This window comes from Acinonyx jubatus, chromosome A1, assembly GCF_027475565.1.
Source record: "Acinonyx jubatus isolate Ajub_Pintada_27869175 chromosome A1, VMU_Ajub_asm_v1.0, whole genome shotgun sequence".
Classification (NCBI taxonomy): Eukaryota; Metazoa; Chordata; class Mammalia; order Carnivora; family Felidae; genus Acinonyx; species Acinonyx jubatus.
Window position 1 is genome coordinate 200,125,434 of NC_069380.1, and position 17,211 is coordinate 200,142,644.

General features: G+C 37.0%; 1 protein-coding gene across 1 annotated transcript in view; it reads left to right on the top strand.

Annotated features, from left to right (window-relative positions):
- Window positions 1–17,211, top strand: part of HCN1 (hyperpolarization activated cyclic nucleotide gated potassium channel 1) — a 384,422-nt gene that overhangs the window by 308,790 nt on the left and 58,421 nt on the right. The window contains exon 5 of the mRNA XM_027076395.2: window positions 6,822–6,968. Coding sequence (XP_026932196.1) covers window positions 6,822–6,968 — 147 coding nt within the window. The remainder of the gene's footprint in view (window positions 1–6,821; window positions 6,969–17,211) is intronic.

The window sequence follows — 17,211 nt, forward strand, 5'->3', positions numbered from 1 at the left end:
TCCAAATTTTACCTTGCAGTTTCCTTCAAATTTCATAGCATTATGGTTTGAAAATATGCATGGTATGATCTCAACCTTTTTGTGTCTGTTGAGGCCTGATTTATGACCCAATATGTGATCTGTTCTGGAGAATGTCCCATGTGCACTTGAAAAGAATGTGTATTCTGCTGTTAGGATGAAATGTTCTGAATATATCTGTTAAGTCCATCTGGGTCAGTGTGTCATTCAAAGCCATTATTTCCTTGTTGATTTTCCCCTTAGGTGATCTGTCCATTGATGTCTGTGGGGTGTTAAAGTCCCCTACTATTACTGTATTATTACCAATGTGCTCCACTGTGTTTGCTATTATTTATATATTTGGGTTCTATCAAGTTGAGGGCATAAATATTTACAATTGTTAGATCTTCTTGTTGGATAGACCCCTTTATTATAATATAGTGTCCTTTTTTATTTTTGTTACAGTCTTTGGCTTAGAATCTAGTTTGTCTGATATAATGGTGCTACTCCAGCTTTCTTTTGACATCCATTGCATGACAAATGGTTCTCCATCCCCTCACTTTCAACCTGCAGTTGTCATTAGGTCTAAAATCGATCTCCTTATAGGCAACATATAGGTGGATCTTATTTTTTTATCCATTCTGACACCTTATGTCTTTTAATTGGAGCATTTAGTCCATTTGCATTCAGAATGATTATTGATAGATATGAATTTAGTGTCATTTTATTGCTTGTGTTGTGATTGTTTCTGGAGATTTTCTGTTCCTTACAAGTCTTTGTCACTTTTGGTCTTTTTTCCCCCACTCAAAGAGGTCCCTTTAATATTTTTTGCAGGGCTTGTTTTGTAGTCATGACTCTTAGTTTTTGTTTGTCTGGAAAACTCTTTATCTCTCCTTCTATTCTGAGTGATAGCCTTGCTGGACAGAGTATTCTTGGCTGCATATTTTTCCCATTCAGCACATTGAATATATCATGTTACTCCCTTCTTGCCTGCCAAGTTTCTGTGGAGAGATCTGCTGCTAACCTTATTTTCTTCCCTTGTAAGTTAGGGACTTCTTTTGTCTTGCTGCTCTTAGGATTTTTTTCTTTATCTCTAAATTTTGCAAATTTAACTACAATTTGTCTTGCTGCTATCCTGCTGTTGTTGATTTTGACGGGAGTTCTGTGTGCCTCTTGGATTTGGATGTATGTTTCCTTCCCCATTAGGGAAGTTTTCAGCCATTATTTCCTCAAATAAGCCTTCTGCCCCCCTTTCCCTCTCTTCTTCCTCTGGTACTCCTATCATATGAATGTTATTACACTTTATGGAGTCACTGAGTCCCCTAAGTCTACATTCATGATCTAACATTTTTCTTTACTTCTTCTTTTAAGCTTCATTGTTTTCCATAATTATATCTTCTATGTCACATATTTATTCCTCTGCTTCTTCCATACTTGTGGTCATTACATTTACTCATTTTTGAATCTCCGTTACCACATTTTTCATTTCATCCTGACTAGCTTTTAGGTCTTTTGTATCTATAATAAAGGACTCCCTGTTGTCCTCTATGCCTTTCTCAAGCCCACCTAGTATCCTTATGATTGCTGCTTTAATTTCTTGATAAGGCATATTGCATATATCTGTTTTGATTAGATCACTGTCTGTGACCATTTCTTGTTCTTTTTTGGGGATGAATCCCTCCATCTTGGCATTTTGTCTAGGTCTCTGTCTTCTTCTCTGTGTTACCAAAGCCTGTTATGTTTCCTGCTCTTGAAAGTAATGGCTTTATAAAGAGGTCGTATACCATGCATGGCCTGGCACTTCAGGAAGTGTCTTTGGTGTATGCTGTGTGCACTCTGCTATGGTGTTTTGGCTTCTATTTCTCTCAGGCAGTCCTCTGCAGAGTTTCTCCTTGCCTGCAATGGGGAGTATTGGGACCCTGGCCAGAGTGTGGTGAGTTTTAACTAGGTATGCTCAGGTCTGCTTGTTAAAAGAGACCTTATGCTATCTCCACCAGAGCTGAAGCTTTGCAGAACTCTATGGTCAGTAGGGGTGCAAGCAAGGGATTTGTGCTGGTCTTCTGGGGGAGGGGCCTGCTTCCCTGGTTCTCAGGCACACTTCCCAATGAAATGCAGCATCTGCAGAGGGCAGGAGGTGGGGCTTGGTGTAAGTGGTTTAGGCTTTTGGTGTTGGCACTGTGCTGCTTACTGAAGTTAGTTTATGCTGAGGGTTGGGGGAGGGAAATGGTGCCTGCAAGCTCTTTTGTATCCAGAGAGGAAATGCCACCTTGCAGATGTGCTTCAAGAGAGGGAACCATCTCTCTCAGTATGTCCCAGGGGATTCTCAGATTATGCTGTCTGCCCCTGGGCTATCAGCCCTCCTCCACAGGAGCACTGCAGCACCTCCCAGGCTCCATACCACCCATGTTATGGACCTCTCAAATCCCAGTCTTTGAGTCCCGTGGTTGTAAAAACTCTCAAAAATCAGTCTCTCTTATTTTCCCAGTCAATGGCTTTGGGAAGTGTTTTCCTTGTGCTTTTCCCTGTGCACTCCTCCATCTCTCTCTCAACAATAAAAAAATAAAAGTTATAAAAGTGGTAACATGGGAGGAATGAGTTTAATAATGGAATGTTGCCTTCATTATAAACACTCTATTAGATCTCATTTTTAGTATCATATTCACACATTATTTTTATGTACTATTTTAATTGCACAGAAGATTTTGAAAATAAAACACATTAGAATTTTAAATGGTAATGCTGTAGTTTCTTTAGATCTGACGGTTTGAGCTTTTGGCTTTATATATTCAAGAAAGAATTGTATTCACATCTTTGTTTTTCAAAAATCTCTTCATCAGTGACTATCAAATGTATCAAGTTATCTTTTGCATACAGTATAGTACTACAAGTAACAGAATCCTTTCCATTTTATCTTTTTTTCAACTTTGCTCTCTTCTACGTTTTTTCCATTATCCACCCACTACTAGGTGTCTTTTTCAATGAGTAGTTTATTATTTTTATTCTTCACATCGCACATACATCATATTTTCATTCATTTTTGCAAGTCCTGTTAGGTATGAGGGAAACAGACAAAAATAAATTGTCCCCGTTTTCAATAAGTGTTGTATTCTACCAAAGATCATTACCCAATTCCCAAATTCAGTGGTTATGGTTCAATACCTCTTTTCTTAGAAATACTCCTTTTGAGCACCCTATCTTTCCCTTGAATTTTATCCTTCTTTGCTGTGAGTCAAGTTTTTTGGTTCTGTCACATTTCGCTGGCTAATCTCAGTTCCCTTAACTTGATCAATTTCCATGATGCAACTGCTTTTAAAACGTAGGTTCCACTTTAAAAAATCCTTTTATTTGACACATTCTCCCTTAGTGATCTCTTAATCATTGATTAGGTGTATATCTTTTCTTTTAAGTGCCTGACCTACATATAAGCATTAGGATGTGCCATGGACATCTTAAACTTAACTTGTCAAAACTGGATTTCCTTTCTATCCCCTACTCTCACTCAAACGTGCTTCTTTATGTCCCAAATTAACTCACTACTTAGCATATAGAAGTGGTTCTGATATTTTAGTGTAAGGAAGGCTTGTTGAAACACAGACTGCTAGAATTTCCAATTCAGAGTTTCTGATTTAGTAGATCTGGGGTGAAAACTTCAACCATGCATTTCTAACAAGTTCCCCAGTGATACTGGTGTTTTATCAACTGTACCTTGAGAACCATTGGCACACAGCAATCCGTTAGTATCTGTTAGATCAGTAATTACTATAAATCAATTAATGTTTAAAATATGTAATATGGGTCAAATCAAATTGAACTCAGTATGATTAAATGACAAGAAATACTCATAGAACTTTAGTCTGAAAGAACAAAGATCATGTGGTATAAGATTCTTACTGTAGATTGGTCAAAGTCTAAAGTGATTAAATGATTTTTATGAGGCAAAATAACTATATTCAATCAATCCTGACTTTCCATAAAAATAAAATAATTTTACGTATAACATTTATAATTAGCTAATCAAGGATTAGTTTTCCAACTCCAGAGATAGACATTGAACACATTATTTGTTTTCTAAATGCGTAGGCCCTTACACATAGTCACAGATTTCTTAAAAATGAATAAAATGCTACTAACTTTTAATGCTGTCTCCCATACCCCCTGAGATGCATGCAAAGAACAGAGAAATCTAGAGTTTAGTATCCTGGTTAAGGTTAAAGATTCTTACCAGTCCAACCAGTTTGGACAGTTTGTTGAGAAAAGTAAGCAGAGATTATTTGACCACTACTGGTCCTGAAGAAAGTTGAATCCTTTATTTGTCCAGAACTGAAAGATTTTCATCAATGCAATAAGAAAAACTGTGGCAGTCCTGTCGTCTTAAGCTGTTTCATTGTTTTACCAAGTTTGAATATTTAACAGGACCCACCAGACTTTTATTTTATTTATTTATTTAAAGGCAAAGGACACAGTGCTTCAGAGAAAGAATGCAGACAAGCAAGAGAAGCTGAAGAGCCTTTCCCTAGCATGAGTATTTCCTTTTAAAATACCCCATCTTTGGGCATGTAGAACATGCTGAGTTTCTGGCTTGATCCACCAAAATCTGTGCAAGGAGGCTTGGTTTGTGGGGGAGGTCAGCAACCAAGCCATCAATGGCTTTTTAAATAGTCAAGCCAGAATAAGCAAACCAGATCAGCTAGTTGCAAATCATTAGTGCAAAAGTTAAACTTGGGGGTTTCCAGAGGAGCCTTAGACCCTAAACAATACATCAGATATCCCACTGCCCTCTTTTTGGGTAAAAGTAAAAATCAGATATACAGATGTCTCTAGAAATAATGATAGAGCTTTTTGAGTCCAGCTGCAAATCAACTTTATCCTACACAGTAGTCTTATAGAGGTCACTGAAGCTTCTTTCTAATGGACTATCGCATGAGTTACAAATAGACTGAATCCTAGGTCTCTCCAAGCAGGTTACCAAGGTTAAATAGGCATACAGATTTTGAGCTCTTCAGGAAAAATTAAGCAATCCTTCTCAAGTACATACTAGAAGCTACGTACACACTATGACAGTGACAGAATTGGTGCCTGAATTTAAAATGCCTAAATCATAATCAAGTTGCTTCAGACAGAGAGAAAGAGATATATATAGGCCTGCAGGCTTTAAATACTTGGGGGACAGCCTGGTGACCAAATAAAGGAAGTCTCATGACAAAGTTGTATTTCCTTTAAAAATACTAATCTCAAAAGGGAAGTCTAAAAACTAGGAATGTTATGTGAAAGGAAATTATGTACACAAACTTAAAGAAATGTAATAGGTTGCTGTCTCTGATTAGATATATGTTTTATCATGTACGAATTACTACACTAATTGTGGACAAACAGTTGGGAGAGCTATATCTTCTAGTCAGAGCTATTTCATCAGGAAAAGATGTGAGAAGAAAATATCCATGTGTTCTCCAAAACACATCAAATGTATTTTGTTTAAGGGAAGAGTCCTTTTCCAGTATATTTATCCAGTTTTATTGCATACTTTTTTATTCGTATTCATTTTATCATCTATGCGATGAGACTAGTTTGGGGGCTTTAATTAATTCTTTCAAAGCGTGGTCTCATGACCATCCTTATTTGCAACATCACGGGAATGTTTCTCTTTTTTTAATTTTTTAATGTTTATTTGTTTTTGAGAGAGAGAGAGAACCAGAGTACGAGCGTAAGAGGGACAGAGAGAGAGTGAGACAAAGAATCCAAAGCAGGCTCCAGGCTCTGAGCTGTTAGCACAGAGACTGATGCAGGGCTTGAACTCAAGAGCCGTGAGATCATGACCTGAGTTGAAGGTCAGACGCTTAACCAACTGAGACACCCAGGTATCCCAAGGGAATGTTTCTCAAACTTAAATGTGTATAAGTCATCTGATGATCTTTTTTTTAAGATGTAGACTCTGATTTCAAAGGTCTGGGGTAAAGCCTGAAATTCTCTTCTAATAAGTTCCTAGGTAATATCTATGCTCTTGTTTGAATAGCAGGGATTTATTTTCAAAGCGTATATGTGTATGTATGAGTGTGTATAAATTCACAAAAGCGAATACATTGAGGGAATCAATCTCTGGAGTTAAGCCTGAAAAATCTGTAATCCCAAAAGGCAACCTCACCCCAAGTGTTATAAACAATCAAGTTTAAGAACTTCTTGGTTAAATGAACTTAAATGTCTGAGTTCACTTTCAGCTGTAAAATTATCTGGATCTAGTCTCACCCTGATAGTCTCTAAAGTCCTAAATTAAAGTGTGACATATTCTCTTACTCTACAGGGCATCTGTGTTGCTTGAGTATCAATGACTTACAAACAGCTGCCAAGCTCTCTGTCACGAAATTCAAATTTTAACTAGGTCTGATCTTTTGCTATAAGGTCTAAGATAGAACCTTTTGTACTACCCAAACTTAGGAGATTCTATCCAGATGAGGCACCAAACCTCAACCTGATACTTTTTTTAGAACTCAGCTGAACAAAGATTCCAAGAAAATAACATCACTTTTTTTCTTGCCCCATCACTGGCTTTTCTGGGATGACACCCTTAAATTCACTCAGAGCTCCTTTCCTGCCCCTCAACAACATCTCAGTTCTTTACAGGAAATGTTTACCTAATAAATTCCTTGCATAGCATGTCACACAGGGTAGGTACATTATAGCCTAGTACATTAGTTCCTTCCCCTTAAAAGATTTCTTCTTTTTGTTACTGTTATTCAAATGTTATTGAATATTGAGCATGACGAAGTAACATGATAATTTTTCATGCAGCATAACGATGTTTTCTAATTTCCATTTTCCATTCTTTACAGTATAAGCAAGTGGAACAATACATGTCCTTCCATAAGTTACCAGCTGATATGCGTCAGAAGATACACGATTATTATGAACACAGATACCAAGGCAAAATCTTTGATGAGGAAAACATTCTCAATGAACTCAACGATCCTCTGAGAGAGGTAAGATTTCTCGTCCTCGATATCCATGGTACATGGTCATGGTTTATTTTCTCTTTTCATGACAAATCTTCAAGTCCATGTTATGACACTACTCAGGAGAGGAATCAGAACCCATTGCTTTGCTTTTCTTCTCCCATATGTTCTCTCATATACAGATTCGATTGTTCAAAAAAAAAGTACTGGAACATTTTTCTTCTAATTATGACTGTCAGAACGGTATTATTTTCTGTATCCCTAGTCATAAAAATTCTTTCGTGTGTCCTCATTATCTATATCTTTTCAACCTTACACTCTGTCATCTCTTGCTAACTGAACTGTTTCTTTATCTTTTTTTTTGATTTCTATTCTCCTTCCATGTTCATTTTACCTGTTTATTCCTTAGACTCTGATTGTAGACGAACCTGACCTGTTGCAAGTAATTCATTTCCTATTTCCTCATTAAAACACTTCAATGTCATGGTGTGTGGGTGGTTCAGTTGGTTAAGCATCCAACTCTTGGATTTGGCTCAGGTCTTGATCTCATGATTTCGTGAGTTTGAGCCCCTCATTGGGCTCTGTGCTGATGGCATGGAGGCAGCAAGGAGCCTACTTGGAATTCTCTCTCCCTCCCTCTCTCTCTGTCCCTCCCCTACTCATACTGTCTCTCTCAAAATAGACACACTTAAAAAAAAAACAAAAACACTTGAATGTCAATAATCCCCTGTTTGCCTTGCATCTTCTTTCCATACCTCCCCAGAAGTCTTCGGTCTGCCCACTTGAATATTCAGGTCACTCCTGATCAAAGGAATATTCACATAATTGTTCATATTTCTTATAGTGCTTTTCTTTCCCTTCTTTCTTTTACTACCAACCTTCTCAAAAGATAGCTGTGTAATCATTACACTGTGGTTTGATCTGCACTCCTTTACCAAAGTTGTTTCCTTGCAAGTTATCAGAAACCTGTTACTCATCAAAGCCTTTGCCTTTGAGCCCTTGGTGGTACTTTTTAAAGTGTTAACAAAACACACATCCTGAATCTCTTTTTTGGACTTCCTTAACACTGAACCATGAATAAGCCATTGGCTTCTCATTTTGCATATCTTAATCTGTTCTTTTTAAATTTATGTCTTCTTGTACCTTACTTCTGTAAATTATGAGCTCCAAGTTCTTGCCAATATGCTGTTTTCTTAAATCTACATGGTATATATAATAAGCTATGTAATATAGTCGTTATCTATCATGACTAAACCATTTTTCTTTTGAAGTGTTTCAGTAAATGTTTTAGTCGTTCTCTCAAGTCAATTGGAATGTAAAATTATAGTCTTTTTGGAAACTTTCTCTGCTCTGCACATCCCATCACCAAATGCCATCAGTGCACTGTAGCAGTACCTCCCACTGTGCCCTTGTTGCCTTCCCCAGTGCCTTGGCCCTAACCTTAGTCCTCTCACATGGACAGTTGGCACTGTCTCCTTACTTTGCCTTCCAGTCTCTGGGCTGTCTTCTCTAACTGCCACTTAAAACATTGCTGCTAGATTAATCTTTTTTTTTTTTTTTTTTTTTTTTTTTTTTTAATGAGGATGAGCTACTCATTTCTCTCCTGAGAAACTTTCTCTCTTTACATACAAAATTAAATCCAATTTAGTCTCCCTAGACTCGTATTCCAGCCCTTCTGTGCTCTGGTCCCAGCTAAATTTCCAGCTTTACTTTCCCTGCTGCTCCACATGTTCCAGAGTGGCCTACAGCCAAACTGTGCAACTTGCTGTTTTGCAAAAATCAATTATAATTTCTCACCTTGCTTCATATGGTTTTCAGAAATGTCTCTCATCTGTTAGCAAAATCTAGTTCAAATAATATTTCTTTATTCATAACTTGTTTTTGATTTTCCATGCTAGATTTGATCCTTCTTTTCTTTGACCCCCTAATGCACTGAGTCTACAGCTCTTGTGGGCTCCTTATCCATTCTGTCTATGTTATCATTATTGCTTCACATTTGTTTTCTCCACTTTGGTCTTGAAAGTTCCTTAAGACCAAAGGCTTATCTATATTTTAAATTTCTCTTGAAATCTCTAGTGCATGTAGCATATATCAAATGCTCAATAAATATTTTCATTGCAACTAATATCTTTACCATTTATAACCATTCCCAAGCTTCTGCATCCCCTAAAAGTTATTTGTATTTTTTTTTGAGCCTTAAACTATCAATTAAGAGTTTGTCAGTAAAGGAATTAAATATCTGCTGTTGATTAGCTTATTTTCTTTACAAATACCTCAAGTAAGACTCACAAATTGTTTTGCTTTGGGAAACACAATTCAAACTCCATTCTTTGTTGTAGTTTTAGAAACAAAATAATGTATAGTTTTCTAAAAAATATATATCAGTGTGCTTTGGTTTATCTCTTTGTTGGATTACAGAATTTGCTTTAAATTCAAATCCCCTTCATTGAAAGGCAGAAGCTCAGGACACTGGAGCCAGGCTGGGTTCTCAAGGGCCCAGAGGAATTCAGAGGCAGGATGGGAGAGGCCATAGCAGGGAAACAAAGGTAACCAAGAGAGGGTATCAGAGATTAAGACTAAATCAAGACAGGAAGATATGATAAAACTAAGGATATATTTCAAAGAAGCAGGAAAATGTTAGGATTCCAGCGTAAAATGTCATTGAGGGAATACGGAAAGCGGACAGAAAAAATGAGTGTAAAAATGAAGCCTAAGAAGTTTCATGCTTAAATGGGAAGCATTCCCCTGTGCTGAAGATACTCATTGTAGTGTGAAATCAGAATAACAAGTGCATCTTCTTAACCATGTGCATTTTATTAACTACCCTTCCTCTTGCCACACACTAATTTACTCTGATGTTCAGTGGAAAAAATTCACTTTTCATTTTTACCCACTACCAAACATCCACAGCCATATGAAGACATATGTCCAATTTCCTTATATTTTCAAACACCATGGTCCAGAGTCTTCGTGTCTTTTATTTCAACTTCTGAAGTTCACTCACAGCTTTTCTTCCTGCTTTTGACCTCAGTTCAAACGGATACTATCACATGGCCACCATACTGACTGATATAGAACACAAATGTCATGACTCTACTCTCTTCCTAGAACCTGATCATGATCTCCCATCCCCTGTAGGAAAAGTCCAAGCTCCTTGACATGACATATGAGATGCTCCATGCCCTGCCTTCATCTTTCCTTTTTTTTTTTTCATTAACACTTCATCAACAGGAAACTGTTCATAATTTTCTGGGGAAAAGAGAAAGTACTGTGAATCGCCTCATTGCCTTTCCTCATGCTACTCTATCTTCACTCCTTTCTACTCAGCTTACCTTCCACTTCCCATTAAACACTCTTACCACACGTGAACTTCTTCGTAAATTTTTCCTGACCGCTCTGTCTCTAACATTGTATTTATCATTTGTCGGTTTATTGTTTGTCTAAGACTATGATTTTCTTGAGGATAGAGGCTATGCCTTAATCTTTATACCTTTATTGACCAGCATATAGTAGAAACTCATCAAATATTTACTGAGTGAATGGCCTTTAACAGAATTATGAATGAAAAACAGAGTGAGAATTGTGACTACTTAATAAAAATAGAGATTTTGTAAGTGGAATCATGGTGTGCTCAGACACTTAACACCTTAAAAACGTGAAAACAATGTTCTGCATCTGTTCCCCTGCTTTTCAGTTTTTGCACTTCTGGCATCAGAATCATGCAAAAGCATAAATTTAATGTTATACTGAGGTAAGACTTTATTAGAAATGAAATAGATGGGTCAAGAAAGTAAGGAAACATATAGCAGAGAGATAACAAGAGTCATTATTCAAATAAAACATGAATCTAAAAAATCCAGAGAAAAGTTCAATAAGAACAATGAGAAATACATCTTGCTGCCTATTAAATTAGAATGTTATGTACCCGCTGTATTAAAGTCATCGTGGTAGATCATGAGAAATCTTTTTAAAGTAATAAATTACATTATTTCATCAAAAGCTTCATTCCAGTTAGATGAGGCATCAACTTGGCAAAGGCATATTTTGGTCATTCTTGTGCTCCTAGTGTCTAGAAAGTGCCCGGCACATAGAAGACATTGAATGACTGATCCCATCAATGTCAAATGAATGAAAGTAGAATACTTGGAAGGGGAAAGCTGGACTATTTGATATGTATTTTGTGACAAAAGGTAAAAATATAAGATATGTATGGTATACACCACACACCATATAATTGCTATATAATATATATATATATATAACATATATAATTGCTAATCATATGTTCAATTTTGAGTCAACCACCATTTTATATTGCAACAAGAGTTTTAACTTAAAATACTTTATTGTACAGAAGGCTCATTTTTATGAAACTATGTAGCCTAATATGAGATGCTAATGTATACTAAAGAGCAGTGATTTCTACCCTAACACAAGTCAGAGTATTCAGGAATGCGTAGAAGTGAAAGGTAGGTCAAGGCTTCAGACTCTCAAAAACATATGCAAAAGACCTATTGAGTAAAAACATAAAATGCAATGTTAAGGAATGTGAAAATTATTCTATATTCATAATCAATTAAGCCATTATTATGTTGTATCCATTTTATAGCCCAGTTTATTTTTAATGTGTTTGAATACTTTTAAATATGAAGACCCCCAAAGGTGTAAAATGGCGGAAGGAATTTCTTTTGCATGACCTACGATCTTAACAAAAATCTTATACCATGCATATGCAAATTAATTCAGTTAGCAGTTACTACAAAAACACTACTTCATCAAGTACACTCCTTTGTTTCTATTTCTGTGTCATGAATTAGGTGATTTATCTTTTCATATGTTGAAGACAAATTTAACAAATATCTGGTTCATTCTTATTGTCCCAGTCTCCATAAAAATGGTACCTTCTCAAAGAGGCCCTCCTTGAGAAGTTTATCTGAATTCGTTCTCTTGAAGTCCTTCTCTGAACATAAGCCTTTTTGCTGGGTACATCCACTGTATTGTCTTGGATCCAAGAAGGCAAGGGTTTTGTCTTTCTTGATTTCCACCATAACTTCAGTCCCTAGGCAGTATATATTTAATAACTACTTGTTGGATAAGTAAACGAATGCAAAGAAAGTATTAATCTCTCACTTGGCAAATCATCTCAAAGAATCATTGATTGTTAGAACTCAGAGAGAACATTTTGTCAACAAAACAGTAGTGTTCATGTGGATAAAAAGTGATGCCCAGAACTATGAAGTGCTCTGGCCATAGAATTCTCTTAATACCACTTTCCATTATAGCATGGAAAATATGGTTTCTCAGATATAACAAAAGGATGCTGGTATCTTTAGATTCCTCCATGTTTTTTGATTTTTTTTTAAGTTTATTTATTTATTTTGAGAGAGAAGGAGGGAGAGACCATGCATGAGTGTGTTAGGGACAGAGAAAGAGAGGGAGAATCACATACAGGCTTCACACTGTCAGCACGGAGCCCAACACAGGGCTCGAAATCGTGAACCCTAAGATCATGACCTGAGCCAAAACCAAGAGTCGGACGCTTAACCAACTGAGCCACCCAGGCGACTCTGTGATTTTGATTCTTGTGTATGTACGATATGCCAGAAGGTCCTATTTTGCTCATGGATGTTTTTACTTTTCACTTTCTTCAGGGTATTTTTATTAGTGATTTAGTGCAGTCAGGATGGGATAAGGGGACATTTCAATAGAGTATCACTATAGAAGGTATATAGATACTCTGTAAAATTTCTATAACCTAGTAACATCCATAGAATAGACAAAAATATTTTTTTTAAGATTCTGTTCCTAGTCTTACTAGAGTGTTGTCAGTGGCTCGTGAAACAAATGTTGCTGGTCTCCCTGTCCAAACCGAAGTAGGAGCCACCTCATGAGGTAAAGATGGCAAATGAAGTTGCATGACCATCCTCAGTTAGGCCACTATGACCTGAGCACTTGGCTCCACTACAATTGTCAGCATTCTGAGGAGGGATTGTAAAGTCATCTTAAAAAATTATCTTCATTTCACTGTGAACTAAAATACATGGACCAGAACAACTATAAACTTTGAGATGGTACTCAGAAACTTGGCATTTCAAATTAAAGCTATTATTTTATGATGTATGTATGCATTATCTATAATCTTCGATTTCTGGTTGCTCTGTGGCTGTGTCTGGTCAAAATTCTGAGTCTGCAAAGCCCAACCTAAGTGATGTCTAGAAACCTCCCCTCCCTCCAGTTGTTATTGGACCTGGCTCTACCTAGAGAGCTTTTGCTTCTCCTTCCATTCACTTATAATATGCGCCTATTTTCCCACAACTGCTCTGTATTCAGTTTTATTGTTTTGAATAGTTTAAATCCCTTTTATGATATGCTCAGTGCCATTAATAGTCATATGTATACTTTCAGTTGTACAACAAATAATGAATGAGAAACTACTACGAAGGGGCTATGCAGCATCACGGTTAAGAGCATGGCCCTGTTTCCACCAGCCCCATTTAAATCCAGCCCCACAACTTACTATATGTATGACTTGGGTTGTTTAGTAACTTGTATGTATTTCCCTTTCCTCATTTTTTAATGTGGATGATGGTGAGATTAACTACTTCATAGAGTTGTTATAAACATTAAATGAGTGGGGGTGCCTGGGTGGCTCAGTCAGTTAAATCATCTGACTTCGAGTCAGTTCATAATCTCATGGTTCATGAGTTCCAGCCCTGCGTTGGGCTTTATGCTGACAGCTCAGAGTCTGGAGCCTGCTTCGGATTCTGTATCTCCCTCTTTCTCTGCCCCACCCCAGCTCACACTCTGTCTCTGTCTCTCTCAAAAAATAAACATTAAAAAAAAATTTTAAAGATTAAATTAGCAAAAAATATAAAAAAATTAGAAATGCATCTGGCACATAATAAGTGCACAGGAAAATTTAATTTCAAGTATTACTCTGATCCAGTGAAGAATAAGATATAGTCCCAGCTCTCATAGTTCTTGCAGCTTAGTGAGAGACAGAAATTTAAATAATCAATTATAACTGTATATGAGTGCCATGAGAGGGTTATTCAGAGGATGTTAGGCCACACAGAAGAGGGAGTGTCCATTCTTATCATATGTCTCATTTCTTCTGGAATGTATCCAAACGATCTGCTAATAAAGCCTTTCCTTCATTTTAACAGCCAGATTTCTGGAGACAATGTCTTAGCATCAAAATTTGGCATTGAAATGTTACGATCATAAGACTGATGAATGCTTTAGCAAAAGCAGGCAGTGTATTTAAAACTAAAAAAACTAATTAGAAAAATTCAGTGAACTATACCCCTCTGCTCATGGGAGCCTGTTGGAGTGTGTACAAAGTAAGAAGGTCTATTTTTAACATGATCAGATTTATACTTATTCGATTAGAGCAAAATGGCAAACTTAACTGTCGAGAAAGAGGTTAATGCCCTTCTGAGTCTGTCTCCAAAGTTCAGAACTGATCTATTTTTAAACAATGGAGTGTGAAGAGCCATGGACTGAAAATAGGTACAGATCATGTGTCCCAGTAGAATATAGGACGTCAGTATATTTCATTTTCACAGAACATGAATTGGGCTGAGAGTATAATACTGTCCTTCTGACCTTTAATTTGTTGAATAGACTGTTAAGGAAGAAAGCATAATCTGCATGCGTATTTACTTAGAACAATTTGCAATCATTTTTTTTTAAAGTATATACTTGTTGATTTTTAAGATTCCATCTATAATGTGTTTAGTTAAGATTAACTAAAACAGGCTAGACTCTGAGTTGTAAAATTATAAAGGATCTTTTTAATTATCAGATATTCGTGTAACAGGCACAATAACAAAAGGCTAGAAAAATTCTTCAAGTGGCCTGCTCATGGTCACATTGCCAAACAAAGAAATTGTGTCTTTTTCTCTCTTTTGGTGTAGAGATTTTTCTCTTGCATCCTTAGTTTCTAGAAAACAAATAGACAAAGGAAAATTATCAGTTTCTTAATATGTGCAAAACATTGATCCAGACATGATGGGAAGGTAAATTGTACAATATGGTTTAGTCTCAAAGTGCTTACCATTATGCTTGTAGAGACAAGATATAAATTCATGGGAAAAAATAAACTATGAAAAGAACGTTAAAGTACTTTACTAAAAATACAAGAAATGTAAAAGGTTCATATATGGTTAATTGCCAGAGAAAAGCTGACACTACATACTAAAATTCTAAATGGATTGAAGACTTATGTGTACAATCTGAAACCATAGAACTCCTAGAAGGAAACACAGGGAAAATGCTTCTTGATGTCAATCTTGGCAGTGACTTTTTTGGATGTGACACCTAAAGCATAAGTGACAAAAGCACATGTAAATAAATGGGACCACATGAAACTAAAAGGCTTCTGCACAGCAAAAGACACAATGAACAAAATGAAAAGCCAACCTATGGAAGGGAAGAAAATATTTGCAAACCACACATCTGATAAGAGGTTACTATCTAAAATGTTTAAGGGACTCATACAACTCAATAGCAAGAAGATAAGTAGTCCAATTTAAAAAATGGGCAAAGGATGTGAATGGATTTTTCTCTCCATTGCGCCTGGGTGCCTCAGTCGGATAAGTATGACTGACTCTTGGTTTCAGCTCAGGTCTGATCTCTGGGTTGGTGGGATAGATCAAGCCCCATATCCTACTCTGCACTGACACCATGGCAGCACAGAGCCTGCTTGGGATTCTGTTTCCCTCTCTCTCTGCCCCTCCCTTGCTCACATGTGTGCAGGCATGCTCTCTCTCTCTCACAAAATAAGTGGGTAAACTTAAAATGTTCAAGATATTTTTTTCCAAGAAGATATTCAAATGCCCAGTAGGTACATGGAAAGGTGCTCAACATCATTAATCATCAGGGAAATGCAAATTAAAGCCACAATGAGATATCATTTCACGTCTGTTAGAATGGTTGTTATTAAAAAGACAAGAACAAGTGCTGGTGAGGATATGGAAAGGAAATCAGGGAGATGGGAAGAGGGGTAAAGATAACATGTATTATTCGAATAAGGGAGAGCCAGACTACTGGGCCTTTTCCTTAATTTTCCCTAACACTGGTCATTAACCTCCCTTCCCCTCCCGAGATTTTTCCAGTGGCATTGTTTGTTTCTAGGCCTTCAAACATTAGTCCCATGCAAGATTGTGTAATTCTACTTATATGAACTTCCTGGAATAGGCGAATTCATAGCAACAGGAAGTAAAATAGAAGTCACCAGGGACTGAGGGGAGGGAGACGGGGGGAGTTTCCAGACTTTTTGCTGAGAGTGATGGAAAAGTTAGATGTGATAATGGTTACACAACATCGTGAATATGTCTGTGAACTGCACACTTAGGAATGGTTAGAAGTACCAAAGAGTTAAATATATATTTTATGAAAATTTAAAAAACTAATCTTGTAAAATAGCACCCAATCTTGTATCTCTAGTGTTGATCTTCAGAGCCATTTCCACCTCCCAGCTGCTCTTATCACCTGAATACCCCAGACGCTTCACACTCGATACAAAAATAAAGTAAAATCCTTTCTCGGTAGAAGTAAATATTGTTTTGGATTTTTATCCCCGGACCAAAGAGCTCAGAAGTTGTTGCAGTGTGTGGGTTGCGTTCCACATCACTTCAGAGTGACCCTAACTGGGTCGGGTATACATCTTGCCCCTGCCCCTCCCTCACTTTCAGAGCCGAGGCTCTCCCATGTCTTGGCAGATACTCAGAAGGGAGCAGTTTCCTTCTTCCTGCCACACTTTTACCAGCCTAACTTGCTCTAGTAGTTTCATAGCACTAGTTTCTAGTATTTCATTCTAGTAGTTTCTTCCATAACCAAATACAACAGATGGCGTAGCTTAAACAACAGAAATGTGTTTTGGTTTTTTTTTTTTTTTTTTTTTTTTTACTCTTCTAAAGGCTAGAAGTTCAAAATCAAAGTGACAGCAGATTTGGAGGCTTCTGAGACCTTTCTTCCTGGCTTACAGATGGCCTCTCTCTCTGTCGTCCCATGGTCTTTTCTCTGTGCTATTGTATCACCAGTGTCTGCGTGTGTCCCCATCCTCTTCTCCAAAGGACACCAGGAAGATTGGATTAGGGCCCACCCTAATGAATTCATTTTAACTTGATGTCCTCTATTAAGGTCCTCTTTCCAAACACGGTCACATTCTGAGGTATTAGGAATCAAGGCTTCAAAATATGAATGTTGAGAGGATACAATTAAGCCCATAACACTTGGCAATACATGCAGTGCTCTGTGCAAGTCC